The 20,887-nt window shown below is 33.0% G+C and overlaps 1 protein-coding gene across 1 annotated transcript in view; it reads right to left on the reverse strand.

Annotated features, from left to right (window-relative positions):
* Positions 1 to 20,887, reverse strand: part of LOC128996283 (3-ketoacyl-CoA thiolase, mitochondrial-like) — a 37,245-nt gene that overhangs the window by 1,576 nt on the left and 14,782 nt on the right. Inside the window, exons 2-8 of the mRNA XM_054421497.1 lie at positions 18,169 to 18,335; positions 16,914 to 17,045; positions 16,522 to 16,607; positions 16,013 to 16,191; positions 15,627 to 15,802; positions 4,484 to 4,684; positions 1,465 to 1,619 (exon numbers count right to left, since the gene is read on the reverse strand). Of these exons, the coding sequence (XP_054277472.1) occupies positions 1,465 to 1,619; positions 4,484 to 4,684; positions 15,627 to 15,802; positions 16,013 to 16,191; positions 16,522 to 16,607; positions 16,914 to 17,045; positions 18,169 to 18,335 (1,096 nt within the window). The remainder of the gene's footprint in view (positions 1 to 1,464; positions 1,620 to 4,483; positions 4,685 to 15,626; positions 15,803 to 16,012; positions 16,192 to 16,521; positions 16,608 to 16,913; positions 17,046 to 18,168; positions 18,336 to 20,887) is intronic.

Below are 20,887 nucleotides of genomic sequence, written 5' to 3' on the forward strand. Positions count from 1 at the left end.
TAACCTGAACCCTGCTCACTCAAACATTTGACAAACCCAAACATGATTAAGCAAGTATAACTCAATGAAATTTCTAACATCAAGAAAGTAAAAGGAAACCAACTTTTTAAAATTTAAAAAAACCCACAACTGTCCTTCCCCATCACGGTTGCCACCCGTCCTGATGCTGTCGGGGATAGTTCCGACTTCAGGCGGTTTTGTCCGTGTTTTTCCTGAGGGTGGAAGGGTCCGTCCCGTCACCATAGACTTCTGATTTACATATTCATCTTTAGACAATAAAGTATTATTACAATACAGGTTACAGGTGCAAGCCAATAGCGACTGAAGTGATAAAGTGCAGGCTTGAACCAGCAAACTCCGGCTTATTACTTCAAGATACTATCACTTAGCTACCATGATCCCTGTATAAAAAGGTTCTAGACTACCTCAAAATATTTGTAATTTAAAAGTATCTCCCCTTCTGCTACTACACCAGAATTTTTCCTCAGATCAAATGGTTATCCAACTGCTCTATTCAAAATGTTTAAACTATAACTAGTAATTAACACAGTGCGCTATTGAACCTTGATGTAGTTTTAGAGAAAGTATGCTCTAAAACCGTCGTTAGTGGTAATTAATAATCATAACATAACCATCTATTACAGGTCATACTTTGCTTATGTGAAACACCACAGAGAGGTCCGTTGTGAGGTATCCGTATTAGAGGGAGTCGACTGTATATACATACCGTATATACATATCTGTTATTTCTTTTGGAATATCTCTGTATGGTGCTACATCTATCAATAACTTAGAAACAATCCTAAAATTACAAAAACGAGCTATAAGAATTATTTTGGACCTTGACTCGAGAACTTCAAAAGAGCATTTTAGATCATTAAAAATAATGACAGTATACGGATTGTACATCTATGAAACAGTTCTATATGTCAAAAACAGATTTTCTCAATTGGCGTTAACTGGTGAACACCACCACTACAATACCAGAAACAAAACCAACATTGCTCTAAACCGCCACAGATTAGAACTTTACAGTAAGAAACCAAGTTATATCGGCTCCAAATTTTACAACAAAATTCCAAATGAAATTTAATCGGCAAAAAGCATGGTGGTATTTAAGAGGGGTCTTAAAACATTTCTCATCAACAAGGTATTGTATTCCCTTGATGAACTTTAAAATTTTAGAAGGAGCGTTAATTTCTTATTTGTATAAACTTATGTTAGATTTTAAGAACTTTGTATCCATAGAATGTAAGAACGTTGGAATATAAAAACATTTAAGAGAATGACACTATTCATGTACTTTGTGATTTAATGAATAAAGAAATATTGAATTGAATTGAATACCATAGCCAAACAGCTACAAAAAGCAAAACCAACAATCACGTTCAAAAGGAGAGGTGCAGTATGGGGTTTTCTGTCCGTACACATTGTGAAGATATAACATCTAAGTTCTCACTGTACCTGAGTTCGTGCACCAGGTGAGCAGTAATCCTAGCGCCAGAAGCCGCCAGGGGGTGACCGAGCGCAATGGCTCCTCCGTTGACATTCAACTTGTTGATGTCCAAGTTGAGCTCCTTCCTGCAAGCCAGTGTCTGAGCTCCAAACGCCTCGTTGATCTGGAATTTTCATACACATTCAACATTTTCAGATTGCAGCGCTCAAAGAATACTTGCACGAGCACTAAAATTGGCTTTTGGTAACTAAAGTAGACATCCCGATTCCATCTAAATGGACCAACTGTAGTAATTAGGCTATTTTATTATTGCTAATACATTTTGCCTAAGTATGTCTCTGACTTTACTGTATGACCTTGTCAATGCTATTGCTAGTTGCTTTACCACAATAAAAAGATTATTAAAAAAAAATACTAAATGAGAGTGTGCTGCAGTAAAGATTTTATTTTCTCCCTCAGTTTATGATACTGACAGTTGACTTTGCATCAAGATGGTAAAGTTTACAGACACCAGTGACCAAGAACAGCTGGAAGAACATAGGACCAACACCACTCCTACGTCAGAACTGGAGAATGAACATCTACCAACTACTTTCTCTCAGGCAACTCATCACTCCAGCCAACAACTCGACCCTCCTGTGGTGCCAGGCCAGCTGCAGTTCAGTGAAGCGGTCAAGTTAGGTAGTGGTGAAAAGCAGAGCACTTGTGATTTAAAAGCTGAAAATTCAGAGTGCCTTACAGTAAGGGATTGTCCTGTAAACCAGATTCCAAAGAATGTATATAGTAGTTTAAGTTGTAGTGGATCGGCACAGTCATCTTTCTCAGCTTTAAACTCAATTCTAGAAACCACCACACCAATCAAATAAAATCACAACATAATTCTGTAAAAATTTTTCACCAGAACATTCAACACCTCCCCTCTAGGTTAAATTCACTACAGGCAATTTTAGACGAAATAAATCCCCAAATAGTGGTTTTATCTGAACATGACACAAAAGAAGAGGAAATAAAAAGGGTTAATTTAAATTCTTATTCAATAAAATCAAGTTTTTCTAGAAAATTAAAGTCTAAAGGAGGGGTTATTATTTTGGCAGAGAAGAGTTTTTAACTGAGGAGGGTCTCGGTGCCGGATACAATATGTAATGTTCTACTTGAGGAATTGCAATTTGAATTTTGTGCCTGTAAATTTATTATTAATAAAACTAACTCTGGAATTTATGCATTGTCAAATAACGAATTTGAAAACTTATTGTAATTTGAAAACCCTAAAAAGTATATATTTTGCTCACATCCACTCTCATCTTTCATTCGGTTTAGCATTATATGGGTAAACAAAAAAATGTAATATGGATAGCATTCTGAAACGGCAAAAGGAGGCTATCAGAATTATATGCTTAAGCTTAAACAAGATGATTCGGCAAAAGAACATTTTAAGAAATTACAAATGTTTACAGTTTATGGGCAATATATTTATGAAACAATTCTTATTGAAAAAAAAAATGAATCTGAGCAAGTAATAAATTCAGTACATTCTTATAATTTCAGGAGGAGAAGAGATTGTGGTCCAGCCTCACAAATTAAAATTTTTTGAATAAAAAAAACCCTCATACGCTGGAAACGAGTTTCTAAAATTTGTCCCTGAATTGATAAAAAAAGAAACAAACCTATCTAAATTCAAGAAAATTCTAAAAGATTATTTAATAAATTTAGCATTATATTCTTTTGAGGAGTTTTTCACCTCCCATACATAGAAATAGGCCTAGTATTTTTATTTTAAGCATTCTGACACTATTCACTGTACCACCAATGTACATGATTTATAATGAATAAAGATGTTTGAATATGAATATGAAATATTGTCCTAAACTTCAGGAACCCTGACAGACCAAACATTTAAAATATACTTTTTTTGCTTGAAGATCAACTTCTAGTGATTGTAAGTATATTTTTTAAAGGGATTGTTGGAGACACCCTCCCGTGAGCCACCATCTTGTACAGACATGTCCAGTGCGCTCTATTTCTACTTATTAGACAATAGACAAATTTCTTTATTATTATTTTCTTCAAGAAATACAACAGCATCACGTTTGTTTGGATATCTTGCTTTTTCATTTATTTTCTGGTCATCTATCTGTATAAGAGATTAATGAATTCTTTGGTTGAGTAACCAGGTATTCCACCAGCAAATCTCGCAGTCCCTGTTTTAGTGTGTTTCCTCTCGTCTTGAGGTATTGGAGCAGTGCATTGATGATCATGGGCCGATATAGGATGGTTGTTTTGTATTGTTGATGTATTGTTTTCTTAACCCTTTCAGTGCTATGCAACAATATATCGTTGTGAGTCTTTTTCCCGAAAAGTGCTATGGAACGATATATTGTTGTTCGCGTTTCATCCGAAAAGCGCTAAGCGACAATCTATCGTGCCGGCACAACTTTCGATCATGTGAGTTTAAATAAGCTTATCGGTTGACTCGGTTGTAGTCTTGAAACAGCGATGGTTCCTTTCGATTCCTCATATGATCGAGGCCCGATATATCGTTCTTTAGCACTTTCAGATGAACAATTTTATTTTTACAGATTTTTTCTCGCACACTAGACTTTGTACCTGTGGCAAGCCTAGCATTTTTCGGACAAAATAAGCAAATAACTATAGCATTTTCCGGAAAATTACAAAAAAATATTCTAGCATCGAAAGGGTTAAGGTTTTGACTACTTTTCAGTTCTCTCTCTCTGTATGGGTTTTCTTTAGTGATATCCCAGCTTTGGATGAGTCTGTATTCTAACCTTGTTATGTTTTTGGCTCTTTTTCACCTGATCGAGAATAAATATTCCAAATCCCAAAATATGGTTTTTACTAATCCTGATCGCAAATTTCTGATGATAATATAGCTTTTTAAACTCGATGCAGTGACAATGTCTAGCTTGATGTGGCTTCTGTGGTCTTTGACTTTTAAATTTAAAAAAAAACACCAATTAACACCTAATACTTTTATCCAGAACAGACCTTGTATAGCTGTCAAGCACCTACCTCGACCAGATCAACATCGTTGAGAGTTTTCCCCGCAGCCTTAAGCACATTGGTGATGGCGGGGGCCGGGCCGATACCCATGATGCTCGGCTCCACTCCCACCACTGAGTAGCCAACCAGACGAGCCAGCGGAGTTAGGTTATGTTGCTTCACAGCCTGCTCACTAGCGATCACAACGGCTCCGGCACCGTCACAGATACCCTTCAAAAATACGCTTGTTAAATGCTTAACGTTTTAATGCAAATATTTTGGGGTTTTTTTACCAAAACTTGTTTCAAGTTCAAGTTGAAAAAATGGTTTGAGGAAATAAAACGTAAAAATAAAAATTAGCAATAAAAAAACCTGAATAAATATTAATAATTTCTTACAGCTGAGCTTTACCTAAAATTTAAAATCTATCAAAACACATGATTTTACCTGTCCTAAAATTAATTTTTCGTACTTCTGCATGGAAATGATCATATTGCCACATTTTTAAACAGTATACCAAATAGCTCATTTCCGCTCGCTAATTCAGCTGATTTCACAGTAGGTGTTTCTACACCAACGACAGTCGCGGAGCTGGTATGTTAACAACTGGTAAGCAAATAAAATAACCAAAATAAATCAAACACACCTAGGCCTAAATGACATTTTATATACAGCTAAAAGTTTATCTGTGTGTTATGATAAGTTAATTATGGTGGTAGAATAAATCTTGTGTGTATTACGAGCACTAACATTTATTACCGCTCTCAAAATGTATGGCTACACTCTGCTAAAGCTTTGTGCAGGCATCTACAATTCTTGAGCGGCAAAAATAGTAAAACTATGCTTATGCTATTTAACAACTTTGAAGAGAATGTTTAGGCCATGGTATAATATTTTATTAAATAAAATTAAGAAAAATAAGCTTTTTGTCTTTATTTTAATTATGATGAAAAATATTGTTCACTACTTGTCACAAAAGTTCCATTACGGGTTTGATATTTGTTTTCTGTGCTCGGCCTCACCTCGCTCGTAAAGCAATATCTTCTCTCGAGATGGGCCAATTTTGGGACTGGCAGTGAAATACCTTTTTTTTTGAATTTGTATTGATTCGTTTCAATTTTTTTAAGAGGAAGATATCAAATAATGGTCTATCAACTAATACAAATTTGAGCAAAAGAATGTTAACAACTGTTCATTTTAACTATTTGAAAATATTCAGTCAATAAGACCACATACAATTTTACTTTAAAAATCACATTCCCGATTGACATATAGGCATATTCTTATATCAAAAATCCTTTCGGGCTCCGCCCCAGTGGCTCTAGAGTTCCCCATGTTAACCTTATGAGTATTCATATTTAGAGGGAATTAAAGAATTTTTCACCACACTATGATGTTTTTGGTTGTATTACATACGTTAATTGGTGGCTGAAAGTTACGTTTTGCTGGCTATGCCAGCTGTCATCGTAATTTGGGGACCGAGCAGGTTTTTACAGGCCGGGGCCGCAAAATCAGCTGTCCGCTTACTTAAATATGAATGCATTTTAAATACAAATCAAAATCCATAGCATAGCAAAAGAATTGTGTTATTGTCACTGTTGCCTAGCAACTATTAATTTTTATTTTTGCTGATTCCTCAAATTATTTCTTTACATAACCTTAAAGTTGTAGTTGTTTTGACTATCAGTGTGCATTATTATAGTGGTGAATAGTGGTAATAATTTTTTTTAGTTATTATTTTGATGTAAATTTTCCAAAAGTAATTAGTATGGAAAGAAAGTACAATGATGGTAAATGGAATTCAGGTGAAATAGTAGAGAAAAAGTTTGAAATAACAGAACTTGAGAATTTATGTAGGAGAAGAAAAGATAATGCAATGAGTAAAATGATTAAAATAAAGAAAAAAGAATTTAAAGAATCAATTAACAAAGCGAAACAAACATTTTACGGCAAAAAGATAAAAAATGCCACTAATAAAACTAAAGTAACATGGAAAATTATAAAAAAAGAAATAAAACTTAAGTCGAAAACAGTAGATCTAACTTCAAATAAAACCATTATTCAAAATGGTCAAACGGTAACACACCCACTGGCAGTGAGTAATATATTTAATAACTTTTTTACAACTGCAGTTGAAAAGCTTGTTTTGCCATATGTTTCACAACCATTAACAACAGCAATAGGTACAGTAACACAGAAACCCTCAAAATCTTGCATTATTAAAAATTTTAAGTTTGAATCTATAACTGAAGACAATCTTAGAAAATTAATACTTTCTTTTGAAAATAAATATTCAACGGGGTATGATGAAATACCTATCACAATAATTAAAAGATCACTACCATATATTTTAAAACCATTAGCACATGTAATAAATTCTTCTCTGATTTCAGGAATTTTTCCATCCAAATTAAAATTAGCCAAAGTTATTCCCATATTCAAAAAAGGAAACACCGCAGACCCATCATGCTATCGCCCAATATCTCTTTTACCGGTTTTTTCAAAAATGTTTGAACGAGTTGTTTATATTCAGCTCTTTAATTACCTTGAAACGAATCAAGTGTTTGATAAGGAGCAACACGGGTTTAGACCAGGAAAATCTACAATAACAGCTGGTATAGATTTTATTGAATCAATTATAAATTCTGTAGATAATGGTGATAAAGTAGTTGGAATATTTTTAGACCTTAGTAGAGCTTTTGACAGCGTTTCACATTGTAAACTATTAAATATTTTAAATGAATTAGGAATAATAGGAAAAGAATTACGGTGGTTCACTTCATATTTAGAAAACAGAGAACAGTTTGTTGAAGTGGACTACGTAATAGAGAAAAGAAATACTAAATATATTGAAAACTTTAGATCTCAGCGGCAGACACTACGATATGGAGTACCCCAGGGATCGATCTTGGGGCCTCTTTTGTTCCTCTGTTACATTAAGGGGTTACCAGAGATGATCCCGGTCAGTGATGGATCTATGTGTCTGTATGCTGATGACTCTAATGTTTTGTTTTCAGGAAAATCCAATTTAACTATTGAAAAATCCTCAAACAGGAGTCTTCTCTCTATAAAAAAGTTTTTGGATGAAAGAAATCTTCTTATCAGCACAACAAAATCAAATCTAATATCCTTTTCAACTAAACAATCAATAACAGCATTTGAACCTAATATTTTTATAAAAACAGACAAAATTGATCAGGTAAACCAAACAAAGTTTCTGGGACTGGTTATTGATGAAAATCTATCTTGGGATAATCACATAAACTATGTAGTAAATAAATTATCATCTGGCATTCATGCCTTGCGGCTAATGTCCAAGGTTTGCAACTTGGAAACTCTTAGGATAATCTATTATTCTCTAATTCATTCCCACATATCCTATGGAATCGCCATTTACGGAGCAACAACTAAGGCAAATTTGGATAAAATACTTATAAAACAAGAAAAAGCTATTAGAGTGATCATGAAATTAAAAAGAACAGATTCAGTTAAAAATATCTTTCCTGAATTGGGTGTATTAACAGTTTACAGTTTGTATATATATGAGACAATAATTTATGCAAAACAATTTCATTTATTATCCACTGCAAGTAAATATAACACACGCTTTCAAATTAACCTTCCTAGACATAATTTAGAATTCTATACCAAAAAACCTTCATATGCAGGCTTAAAATTTCTTCAAAAATTACCGATTTCACTTAAAAAAGAAAATAATACAAACCGATTAAAAAGCCTACTAAAAGACTTGTTGATAAGAAACCCATTTTATTCCATCAAAGAATTTTTAAATTGTAATCTCGAAACGACCATTTGAATTCCAGTTACTACCTAGTTTTACTCTAACGTAACCTTCTAAGATTTTGTGATTTTTTAAAGTTATAGCACTCATTTTTAGTTTTACTATATAAATCCTTTGTGAATGATTTTAATTATCTATATCTATACTATTATATAAAAATCTAATGGTGTCTGTCTGTATGTGTATTACTATTAGGTGCAAAAACTACTGAACCAACTGGGCTTAAGTTGTACAAAAATATAGCTACCATACCAAGGACCATTATAGGACTGTTCACATTTCGACACTGACCGTAGGCTTTGCCCCTTTGGCTTTAAACGTTCTGAGGTGAACATTTTAAAAGTAAATATTGATTCGTCTCCATGGCTGCGATGAGAACACTAACAATGTTTGTTTACATTTGCTTTGACATATAAATGTAAACAAAAAGAACTGCTAAACTGCATATTTCACAATTTCAGACAGCTGATACAAAGAAATTATTAAATATAATATTTTCCATAACTATGAGGTAGGTTTATTTTAATCTAACCGTTTATCATGGATTATTTAATCTAAAACTATGTCAATGATTATAGAAAAAATCTATAATCGTTGCTGTATCGACTCTGGCTCTGCTATGGATTTTTTAAAGCGTCTAAGTTATGAAAATAATGTTATTGATATGTTTTAATGGAAACAGTATGAAAATAACAATGTATAGATGTTTTGAATGAATTTGGAGGCTACTTTAAATCAATTCTAACTGCTTAACATGTGTTAGATTAACTTAACATAACTTGCACATCACATTGTTTTTTATATATATATATTTAGGTAAATTAAGTTATTGTGTTTTGCCAAACCTATGCATAAATTAAACTAAAGAATATCATCAATAACTAAATTGTATGTCGTTGATTTTAGTTTTCTAAAATCTCTTGTATATGTATAACTAGGCTATATTTAATTATCAAATGGTAATACAACATACTCTTATTTTATCTTAGCATGGCTTTAAGTTCACATTTACTTTATTTGATACATTTATTATTAGTGTTTTGCCACAACACTGATTAAATTAAACCAAGGAAAATATCATAAAACTAAGCAGTACACAGTGTTCTTTTGTTTCTAAAATCAATGAAATATCGGTCACTATGCTTACTTAATGGTAAGTGTGAAAATGTAAAGGCAGTGGACGATGGAACAGATTAAAAGAACTGTTTTGTATATTAAGTTGGTTTTTGATATTTTGTAGAGTAGAATCAGAGATGCAATGAAGCATATACTGTATTTGCTATTACATTTTTTAGTCATTGATGCTTTGATAATCATATTAATCTGTCTGCTGTCTTTAACGCTAAATTATTTGTTTAAAATTTTTTATAGTACCCATAGATATAGTTTCTTTAATATTTAAAAAGACTGTATTGATAAGGCACAGCAATTTTTCTAAAGTTTATAACAGCTGACTTAGTTTTGCTAATGATTTATTGTGAGTGAAGAAATTGAAGATGGAAGTATTTGTGATTTAAAAAGAAGAGTGAAATTAAAACAAATGTTCATTTAAATTTAATAATTAGTATTTTTGCAACTTCAAAATTGAGATTTAAAATATCAATAATAATTTAAAAGATATGTAACTAATGGAGATGAAGGTAAATCATGTATGTCAAAGTTTTATTGAAGATTTGGTCAGTTTTTCTCAAATCAGCCTACACAAGGTTTAAAATTAATCAAAACCAAAATGGTGGTATCCACTACGTACCAGATTTAAAAGTCATAACTTAAATGTTTGTATTAAGGCCATAAAAGTTGAATTTTGTTTCTAAAAGGGTTGGCGGATGTGTAACTATTATATGCAACAGATTTAAAGATTTCTATTCTGTTTCTATTCTATTAACCCTCCAAGTGTCCATAGTTTAGGCCTTAATGTCCACCTATTTTTGGCGCATTTGCAAGGTTTTATTAAAACGGATCTGAGAAGCTTAAAACAATGTTAATTCTAATGTTCTATATACCATTTTGTTTGGAAAATCATGGGCTTCAATATTATATATAAAACATAAGGAACATTTAAAAAAAAAAAAAATTTTTAGGTAAAAAAAATATAATTTCGAAAATTTTCAAAAAAAAATAAGTTCGCGCTCAATGAAATTGTATAAATTATAGGCCTATAAATATTTGAAAATAGCCACTTTGTTCTAAATTTTATGAGGATTACAAATATATAATAATGTAAGGAAGTAGATTTGCAAATAAATAAGTTATGGGCAAAAAACTGATTTCAGTACATAGCGTTTAGCTAAGAATGCATAGCCTAACCATAGCTAGGAATCTGGCTGATAATTTACATCAATATCACTACCTACTTCTTCAGGATCATCAAACAGCACTTCAAAACCACTTAAATCTTCTTATAATGCACCACGTATATCACTACTTTTGATTTTTAACACTAAAACAATGATAAACGTAATAAAACACATCAGTCGTCGGTCCGGGGGAACCTAGCTGTTTACAAATACACGCACGTCAGCTGTCTGCTACAATATTTTCGGAACTAAAATGAATAGCGCTTAGAGACAGACCTCTGGAGAAAGCTTAGAATATTACGGAAAGAACGATACCCAACTCGATCCAGTTCAATCCGATTCAGTCAGTCATAGAGCCTTCGCCGTAAACGATGTCTGCGTGTCGAAAAATCGACAAGTAACACTACACAAAGTGTGCTGCTTGTCGAATTTTCGTCAAGTAACACTGGGAGGGTTAAAGATTTTTTGTTTCTATTCTGTGCCCTCTTCCCGTTGCAAAGCACGGGTACAACAGCTAGTTTAGTTTATAATTTTTTGTTTATGTTAGTTTAATGACGCTATTCAAGACATATTGTCTAAACTTTGTGAATAAAGAATATTTGATTGATTGATTGATTGAATAGGGTATAGTATGGTGAAAAATAGCGTTTGTACCACGGACCGAAATGGTTTTGCAGCTCTCGATCGATTTAAGTTCTCGACTTCGTCTCGAACTTAAAAACTATCTCGAGCCGGCAAAACCTCATTTTCGGCCCTAGGTAAGAAATATACTATAGTCAGCTGTTTCAACTAAAAAAGTTGGTTCTATGATATACTAAAGCATTAAAAAGTTATAAGAATTACCAACAGGGCAGCAGTATATTTTTTTTGCATTTATCTAAACAGCTAATTTGAACTAAGCAGCAACAAAAAACTGTGATACGCAATGAGAACTGTCAAAGTAGGATTGTTTACAGTTATGTTTATGTTTTTAATGTCATGAATTAATAGTTTGTGATTTTTTTTGTGAATTTTTAATAATTTATTATTTGTCTTTGATGTTTAGGGGAAGTGGTAGAACATTATGGCTTTGGTAGATGTGTAATACCAAAAATATACCGTCAATTTAAAGAAGCAAATTTGATCAAACTTTGTCCTCCCCCATTGCAAACGCAAAGCTTGGGTATAACTGCAATAAGCATTTTAAACTTATAGTCCAGTCAATGAATGATCCAAAAGTAGGTGTAGAGTGCGTGAGCAGGTAACTAAGCGATTCCTTCAGAAACTTGTTCAGGGGGCTTAGGGTGTTAACATACCAAAAGTCCTGACTCCTAGGTGGTGAGCCAGGGGGTGGAGGGGGGAAAAAGGGGGGGGAGAAAGGTACGCATTTTGGGTTTTTTGATTATATCTCGAAAACTATCAACTTTTTGTATACTATAGTAAATTATAAAATTGAAGAATATTAAATTTTCTACAAGAAAAGTATATAATGTGTTTATTTTGGTTCAACAGATTACGAGTTATAACTTATTTAATTGATATCTTATTAAAATACTCCTTCCATAAGAAATACATGTAAATTAGTATGCGAAATGGGGCGAATCCTATCCGCCCAAAGGAAATATAACTGATATTCTGGAAATATTGACCAAATTTCCAGTAATTTGACACTTAAATCATGAAATTTTGTCAAAAATTAAAGCGAGGGTGAGCGTTTAAAAATGGGATGATTTAAGGTTTTTTTTATATTTCCAATAAAAAAACACCAAAACTCGACATTTTGTTACCTCACCCTCGCCTTAATTTTGGATCAATTTTAATGATTAAAGTGTCAAATTACTGGAAATTTTGTCAAGATTTCCAGAATATCATTTATATTTCCTTTGGGCGGATAGGATTCGCCCCATTTCGCATACTAATTTACATGTATTTCTTATGGAAGGAGTATTTTAATAAGATATCAATTAAATAAGTTATAACTCGTAATCTGTTGAACCAAAATAAACACATTATATACTTTTCTTGTAGAAAATTTAATCTTCTTCAATTTTATAATTTACTATAGTATACAAAAAGTTGATAGTTTTCGAGATATAATCAAAAAACCCAAAATGCGTACCTTTCTCCCCCCCCTTTTTCCCCCCTCCACCCCCTGGCTCACCACCTAGGAGTCAGGACTTTTGGTATGTTAACACCCTAAGCCCCCTGAACAAGTTTCTGAAGGAATCGCTTAGTTACCTGCTCACGCACTCTACACCTCATTCCTTGACTGGACTATTATATGCCAACCCCGTACGAAGGACTGGTACTCTGCTAGTATTTATATATATGTGTGTCCATTAGCGCGTTAACTCGAACAAAAATGATCTGATTTTAATAAAATTTGGTACAAACGTGTAAATCTATGTTTATTCGTTTATTATTAACGAGTTCCCGAACCAGCATAATTGGACCATGGGAACGGGGGTTTATGTGGGGTTTTAGGGGGTAAAAATGTGTTTTTCCCATTTTTGACCATAAAAACAAAAAAATTTGCAATTTCTTTCTAAACCGTTTTATAGAGCTTAAAAAATAAATAATTTAGTATATTGAAGCGCTGTTGTATGCCTAACGGTCACGGAGAAAATTCAAAAATAGTGTAATTAAAAATTCCTATGTTATTCTTATGGAGAAAATGAAAACTGTTGTGGTTTACTTGTTCATGGATATATAGGGTGTCTCACGAGAGGTGTCTCAAATTGATTACGGAAAAACGGCTTAACGTAAAAGGATGAAATAAAATTATTTCTCGCTAAATCAACCTCAAGGAATAACGTAAAAATATTTTTAACTTTTTCCCAATACAGGGTGTGCCAAAAACTGTTCGAATCTCGGAGTTTTCAAATGTAAACATATGTCATGTTATACATCATTTTAAAGGTATTTGATAGACAAACATTTTGGCGAAAACAGAAATTAGTTATCTTTTTCCGTTTCAAAATGGCAGCAAGTTTTTTTGGAAAAAATCTATATTTCTTTAATACTCTGTGTTTCCTATACCAATGCATTTATCCCTTCTCCGGTTGAATTTTCCTACTCGTTATGAAATTAGCTTTACTTTGATATGCTACAAGTAACGGTTGTTTAAAATTATAAAAATTCAAAAAAAATTATTTTTTGAAAATTTGCAAATGCTTATTTAAAAAAAATTCAAATAGCAACATATGTCTAGTGGCACATCATTTTATAGGTTTTTTAATTCCTAACAACTTTGTAATTTACACTTACTTTGTATCTCTTTTAGTTTTTGCATAAATTACAAAAAACCTAATTTTCCTATATCAAATGCATGTTATTTGGGTTTGGCGTGACTTAACACTCCATCAAATTGGGCCTTTAGTGTTAAACCCAAATAACATGCATTTGATATAGGAAAATTAGGTTTTTTGTTATTTACGCAAAAACTAAAAGAGATACGAAGTAAGTGTAAATTACAAAGTTGTTAGGAATTAAAAAACCTATAAAATGATGTGCCACTTGACATATGTTGCTATTTAAAAATTTTGAACAATGAGCATTCGCTAATTTTCAATAATATTTTTTTTTGGGAATTTTTATCATTTTAAATAACCGTTGCTTGTAGCTTATCAAAGTAAAGCTAATTTCATAACGAGTAAGAAAATCTAACCGGAGAAGCAATAAATGCTTTGGTATAGGAAACACAAAGTACTAAAGAAATATAGATTTTTTTTTTTTTTTTAACTGCCGCCATTTTGAAACGGAAAAAGAAATTTAATTAAGTTTAAGTTTTCGCCAAAATGTTTGTCTATTAAATACCTTTAAAACGGTGTATAACATGACATATGTTTAAATTTGAAAATTCCAAGATTTGAACTAGTGACACTCAGTTTTTGGCACACCCTGTATTTGGAAAAAGTTAAAAATATTTTTACGTTATTCCTTGGGGTCGATTTAGCGGAAAATAATTTTATTTCATTCTTGTACGTTAAGCCGTTTTTCCGTAATCAATTTGAGACACCTCTCGTGAAACACCCTGTATAAGTTATTGATAAAATTTGGCAAATCTATTTATTTCATCCTATATTATTGACGTATGGTCAAAAATTACTTTTTACCTTCCCCGTAGCAGCAAACCTAAGCACTCATTAAATCTAATGTTATTTAAATAGGAAATAAATATGTCTTATTTATGGAAATAATTTAGTAAAAATGTAATCAGACAAGTTGAAATTCGCTTAGTCTGCAGGTTTGCTGCGGCGGGGGTATTATTTACATAGCTGGGCACCTATTATCAAGAATCCCATGAATGCTCAAGATGTTCTGTTTAAGGCACTTAAGCTTATTTTAATCTAAGATTTCTCATTAAAGATAAAATAATGATAAAACCTGAGTTATACTTCAGAGAAAACAGCTTTCAAGCAAAATATATTATATTGCAGGTTTTCTAAAACAATTATGTCAAGATCAAGGTTATTCAATGAAACACACAAAAGAAAGTAAAATAACCAAGAAGTACATTGTAATTGTTGTCTATCACACAACAAACCTTTGACCTTGGGCTAAATAAGCAGAGACTTAATCTGTACAGTAAACAAGATGATTAGGAACACTGGGACATTACTGAGTGGAAGTCTAGAGTAATGGGAGGAAAACAATGTAAATTAGTGAATACATAGGATGTATGTAGAGTATAGTAACATTTTTTCCAAAAAACACCCTGTTGTATGCTCCAAGATATCTGTCGTTTGGTAATTTTTTATTTAAACCTTTAACTTGTAAAGATATCTTTATAAAATTCAGTAACCTATACGATGTAAAGTAGCAATAAGCTATTAAAAAAATCATCATTAAAAATATATTTTTTGTTTGAAAATGGCATCCAATTAAATTTTTATACTAAAACTACTAACAAAGCTTGAAAATATTAAGATCACCTTTATTTAGCTTTTGAAAATTTTATCAAACAACCCCAAGTCCAGACAGATTAGATGGTAATTAGATTAAAAATCACAATTTGTACAGGCAATTAAAGGTGGAACTGTCAAGAAGCTTAAAAACAAATTACGAAATCATTTCAGTAAGAAAGTAAACTTACAGAAGCAGTTCCGGCAGTCACCACTCCATCTTTCTTGAAGACCAGCGGCAGTTTGTTGAGCACCTCTAGTGTCGTCTGCGGCTTGGGGTGTTCGTCCATGTCTACAACCACCTCCTTCTTCTTCTGCACTACCGTGACCGGAGCCAACTCAGACTTGAACACCCCGGCGTCGTGGGCTAGTGGCACAAAAGGAATAAATTAAATCTTGGAATCGTAGAGAAAAGTTATAAAATATATTCATGCATATTTAGTGTGTATGCCAGTTGCTTTTTGTGTTATGTAATCTAAAATGCTTTTCACAGAAAATTGTCCAAAAACCTAAACATTTTTGTGGATATACTGGAGACCAAATCGTCCCTCCAAAACATGATTGATACACATCTTACCTTTCTTCCACAACGTCTGGGATCGAAGTGCATACTCGTCCACTTCCGCCCGTGTGATGTTGAACTGTGCGGCCAATTTCTCAGCCGTAAGAGCCATCGGTAGCTTGCAGTACGTGTCTGTTAGTCCCACCCAAAGTGTGTCTTCCAGCTCAGGCGAAGAGCCCAGTGGCACTCCAAACCTGCGACATCCAAGTCTTTCAATATCAGAAAATAAGATCTGATTGATTGGTTGAGTGGGGATGGACTTAGTTATTTGAGAACGTTAAATGCTTTTAAGAGAAAGCTGTCCAAATCCCTTAAATTTTATGGATATGCCAGGGGTGTAACCTGTTTTTCTCACACCAAAGTCCAAGACACTAACCACTAGACTAGCCACATGTCCTAATTTGTTTGCGATTGGACACACTTAAAAACTTTGACTCTGACCGGTACAGTTCATAGCACAGAAAATTGTTTAACTTTTGTTCAACCATCAAAACATTAGGGTATATTTATTTACTAGACCTTACCTTATGTTTCGCACAGCGTGAGGGGCTTGACTCATGTTGTCTACTCCTCCTGTCAAAACTACATGGGAGTCTCCCACTAGAATATTCTGAAACACATTTTTAAACGTCAAATATTTTATGCTTGGTATGATAATACAAAATTAACAGAGTTTACAATATCAGCTATCGTTAAGGTACCAGTACTCGGTTATCTGGCATTGGTAATCTGGTAGGCTAAAGTCCCGATTTGCCGTACTAGCAAGTGTCTAGCATATCGTAGCCTAGTATTTCTTTCATAAGAAAAAGTAATTTTACAGCTTCATCCTTATCTTATTAGGCTATCTGTTACAAAATGTAAAATATGTAAAAGACTGTTGTGAATAATAAATGGATTAGGCCTATCAGTTCTTTACCTGAGCTCCATTGACTACAGCTTGGAAGCCTGAACCGCAAAGTCGGTTCACACCAAGTGCAGGCTTGTCTATGGCGATTCCACATCTCAGCAACACGTGGCGAGGAAGAAAAATGGAGTCCGGAGAGGTGTTCTGAAAAGGTTGAAAGAATGAAAATGAACTTGAATTGAGCCATCAAAAGAGTGCTGATGTAAATTACTGATTTACGTTGAATATCTTAATGTTTTATCCAAACCAAACTAAGACAGCTTTATTGTAAAATTATATAAGCTTTTATAATATATTAATCCACCAAAAATTAACGGAGAAAACAGTGTTTCTAGTGTAGCATACTCTATGAGTAGGTCACTCAAATATGTTTTTTATTAACTTAACCAAACAATGGCTAAATCGTGTCCTTATTTTTTTATAATTTTTTTATGTACCAGCTCCACATTCTAGTTTAAGAGGGTTGCGGCATTAGATAAAATCTAAAATCCATTTGTGATTGGCGGGATTTGAACCCGGGATTCAAAGCCCCATGATTTACCACTAGTCCAGCTCGCTTCCCAAATCTAGTTCATGTAGATGAGATGTACATCAATGTATTGTAAAGAAAATATCTTTTGAATAAGTAGGCCTACATCAAGGAATCATCTTAGTCTCCTGTAGCCAAAAAACACTGTAAAGTCATATAGCCAAGCAGTCACTTACCCTTATTGTCAGTGCTCTATTTGTAAAAAATGAGGTGCCGGAACTGTAACCTAGGTATTTAATTTGATTTGTACCTAACTTATTTATGCCAATATTTTTATTTTTCCAGAACTCTGTTTCTTCTTTGTAAAGCCGAATCTTCTAGGACGAGGTTCCTTTAGTACCATGAACGCTGCCGCTAAACAAGCCAGCCGACAACGATGGTACATCACAAACTCATTACAAACTCACTTACACTTTTGTACATCACAATTTGTACATGTTCGTTAATTATACTAGCTCGGCTCTAACTGGACTGACAGAATATGTACTTTTGTTTTGTTTTGTTTGTTTAAAGTTTGTTCAGAGTGAACCCAGCTTAAGAGTTAGGCTATTAATCCTAAAAACCTACTTAATTTATTATTTAGATTTCTAAATATTTACAATTTACTTGAGTGTAATTTTTAAGAACAGTTTGGTTAAGTTTGGTAAAAAAAGGTTAGTTAAATTCGGGCCTAGCTTTGTTATATATGAACTTTATGGACCAAATAACAAATTTGAAGGTAAAATTACTGATAACTACCCCTAAAACATTTCCGATGACTACAGAGTCGACTATTTCAGGGTTTATGTTGCCAGAGGTAAGCGCTGCCTTTGATGCAACTTCTTGTAGTTCCAAAGCACTTGTCTTGACAAATTTTCCTCCATAAGTACCAAAAGGAGTTCTTTTGGCTGCTACAATAAATATACCTGTAATGGAGAAAAAAACTATGAATAAGTTATACATTTTAGATTACTACAACAGTTGAAGGCTATAAGTTTGAAAGTGAAGATATAAAAAAGGTTTAATTTACCTGTTGACAACTCCATTCACGGATGAGAAGACCGTATTTTAACGTTCATGCAACCTGAGGAAGTGCTCGCTTAGCAGCACGAAACGGACGTAGTTATTTCATAACTTAAGGATCAATTGACACATGAAAATTAAACCTTTTTTATATTTGCATTATCTTGATCCAGAGGCTAACCCATCATAAAATTGTCAAGTGAAGACTTCTTCAGGATCAAAATCGATTTTTGCGACAATGTGCACTCCTACCCAACCCGAGGAAGAGCCTGTCTCGACAATATATTCACCAACCTCGTTTCTGACCACTATGAATGTTGGCTCTACGGACAAGACCTCATCTCTGATCATGCAGGTATTTTTGTTAATGTTAAGCTGGATGATAATAAAAGCCAGGCTGGTGTAAAAACTAAATCATTTAAGAGGAGACTGATTACTACTGATAGGCTAGCTGATTTTAATTATTGTCTTTCAAATCTTAGCTGGTTAGTATTATATAACAACTGTGATATTGATGCTGTGATCTCTATGTTTATAAATATACTTTGTTATTATCTCAATGTTTATTGTCCAATCGTAAATAATAAATGTAGACCAAAAACCAAGCCAGGACCTAGTAACTGGTTTACACCTGAACTTGCAAACATGAGAGAATATATCATTTACCTTTATGACGTATGGAAGACTAATGGTAATGTTAATGACAAAATGAACTTTAAAAATGCCAAGAAAGTTTACACAAAAGCTATGAATGAGGCAAGAATTTCTGCAAACAACAAACTAATTAATAAATCAACAAACAAATGCAAAGCGGCCTGGAAGATAGTGAGAAGTGAATCAGGGCAGAGCAAAGTACCGACTGAAATATGTATTTCGCCTGACACCTTTAATGATTTTTTTGTTAATGTACCAACAAGTATGACTCACAATCAGAACTCAAATTTACCAGACTATTATAAACTACTTAGTAATTTAAAGTTTACCACCAGCTCAAATAAATTCTCATTAAAAAAAGTTGATATGAAAACTGTGAAATCAATAGTAACTAAACTAAGCTCCTCTCGCAGCGAAGATTGTTTTGGACTGTCGAACTACCTTTTGAAGAATATTATAGACCCTATTCTAGTACATCTCACCTACATTGTCAACCTAGTTTTAGTTACAGGTGTTTTCCCAAATTGCTTGAAGCAATCAATAATTAGCCCTATTTTTAAGAAAGGTAGCAGAGATTTACCAGAGAACTACAGATCAATTGCTATTGTCCCCATTATAAGTAAGATAATCGAAACTTGTTTATTTAGGCAAATGTATGATTATTTTACAAGTAACAATTTGCTTAGTACTAACCAATTTGGTTTCATGCCTAATTCTTCAACTACCAAGGCTGTAGAGAGCATTGTAGATTATATCCTCAATGGTTTTGAAAACAATTTTGCCACAGGCTGTAGTATGTTAGACCTAAGTAAAGCTTTTGATATGGTTTCACATGTTATTCTTTGCAGGAAATTGGAGTATTATGGTAATAGAGATAAGGAACTAGCTTTAATTGAATGAACGAAGTGAATTCTCATACTGGTACGAAAAGCATCTCTATGGATTACAAAAACTCGAGAACGATTACATCTATCAACTTGATGTTTTGCACAAAGATTCTATAGTATAATATCATGCCGGGGATCGTTTTTGGAGCATATTTGTTCAGTAATTACTATTTAATCCTAAAAAAACCATTTTAATTTTCCCCCATAAGAATAACATTAGGAGCTACCTTCTTCTTCTTTTTTTTGTTTACATTTTACGAGCAACAATTTTGTTATTTTGCTTCTTGCTTTAAAGACAAAGAGACCAAATTGTCTATTATTTCTTTCATCCATGGAGTAAACAGTTTTACGCATAAGAACGCTTTACACTAACTTATAACTATTTAAAAGAATATTTATCTGTGGAAATAAATATCGGATTTAAAAATATCCACCGAAATTTATTAACTTACATTCGATAAAATTATTTAGGTAGTTACATGTTGTTATGGTTGTTTGTTCAGTAGGCTTGAATAATATCAGCCTAATTATTACTATTTTTTTTTATAAAGAGTCACTTTTTTCAAAATTTGTTTATCGTCGTCTGTCGTCGTCGTCGATTGGATTGTATTGTTGTGTTGTGATTCGTGATTGTGTGTTCGTGTTGTTGGGTGCTGTCTGCTGAGCTGAGTTTTATGTTGATGTTAACACCGTTAGTTAAATAGTAATAAAGTAATTAATTGTAGTAGTTAGGGTGTTATGGTTACACTTTGAAGTGTAGTTTGTGATACTACAGTCGTCAATCGCAACTAAAAGACTAGATCCAGGTTAAAGAGGCTCGATGCATTAACCAAGAAAATCTGAGGGATTCATGGCCATTGGCAAGGAAGGAATAATATACTGTGTTGTTTAAAAATTAATTGTGATTGTTGAGA

The sequence above is a fragment of the Macrosteles quadrilineatus genome, unplaced genomic scaffold (genome assembly GCF_028750875.1).
Source record: "Macrosteles quadrilineatus isolate MER2022 unplaced genomic scaffold, UCM_ALF_1.0 Scaffold_6__1_contigs__length_79288215, whole genome shotgun sequence".
Taxonomy (NCBI): Eukaryota; Metazoa; Arthropoda; class Insecta; order Hemiptera; family Cicadellidae; genus Macrosteles; species Macrosteles quadrilineatus.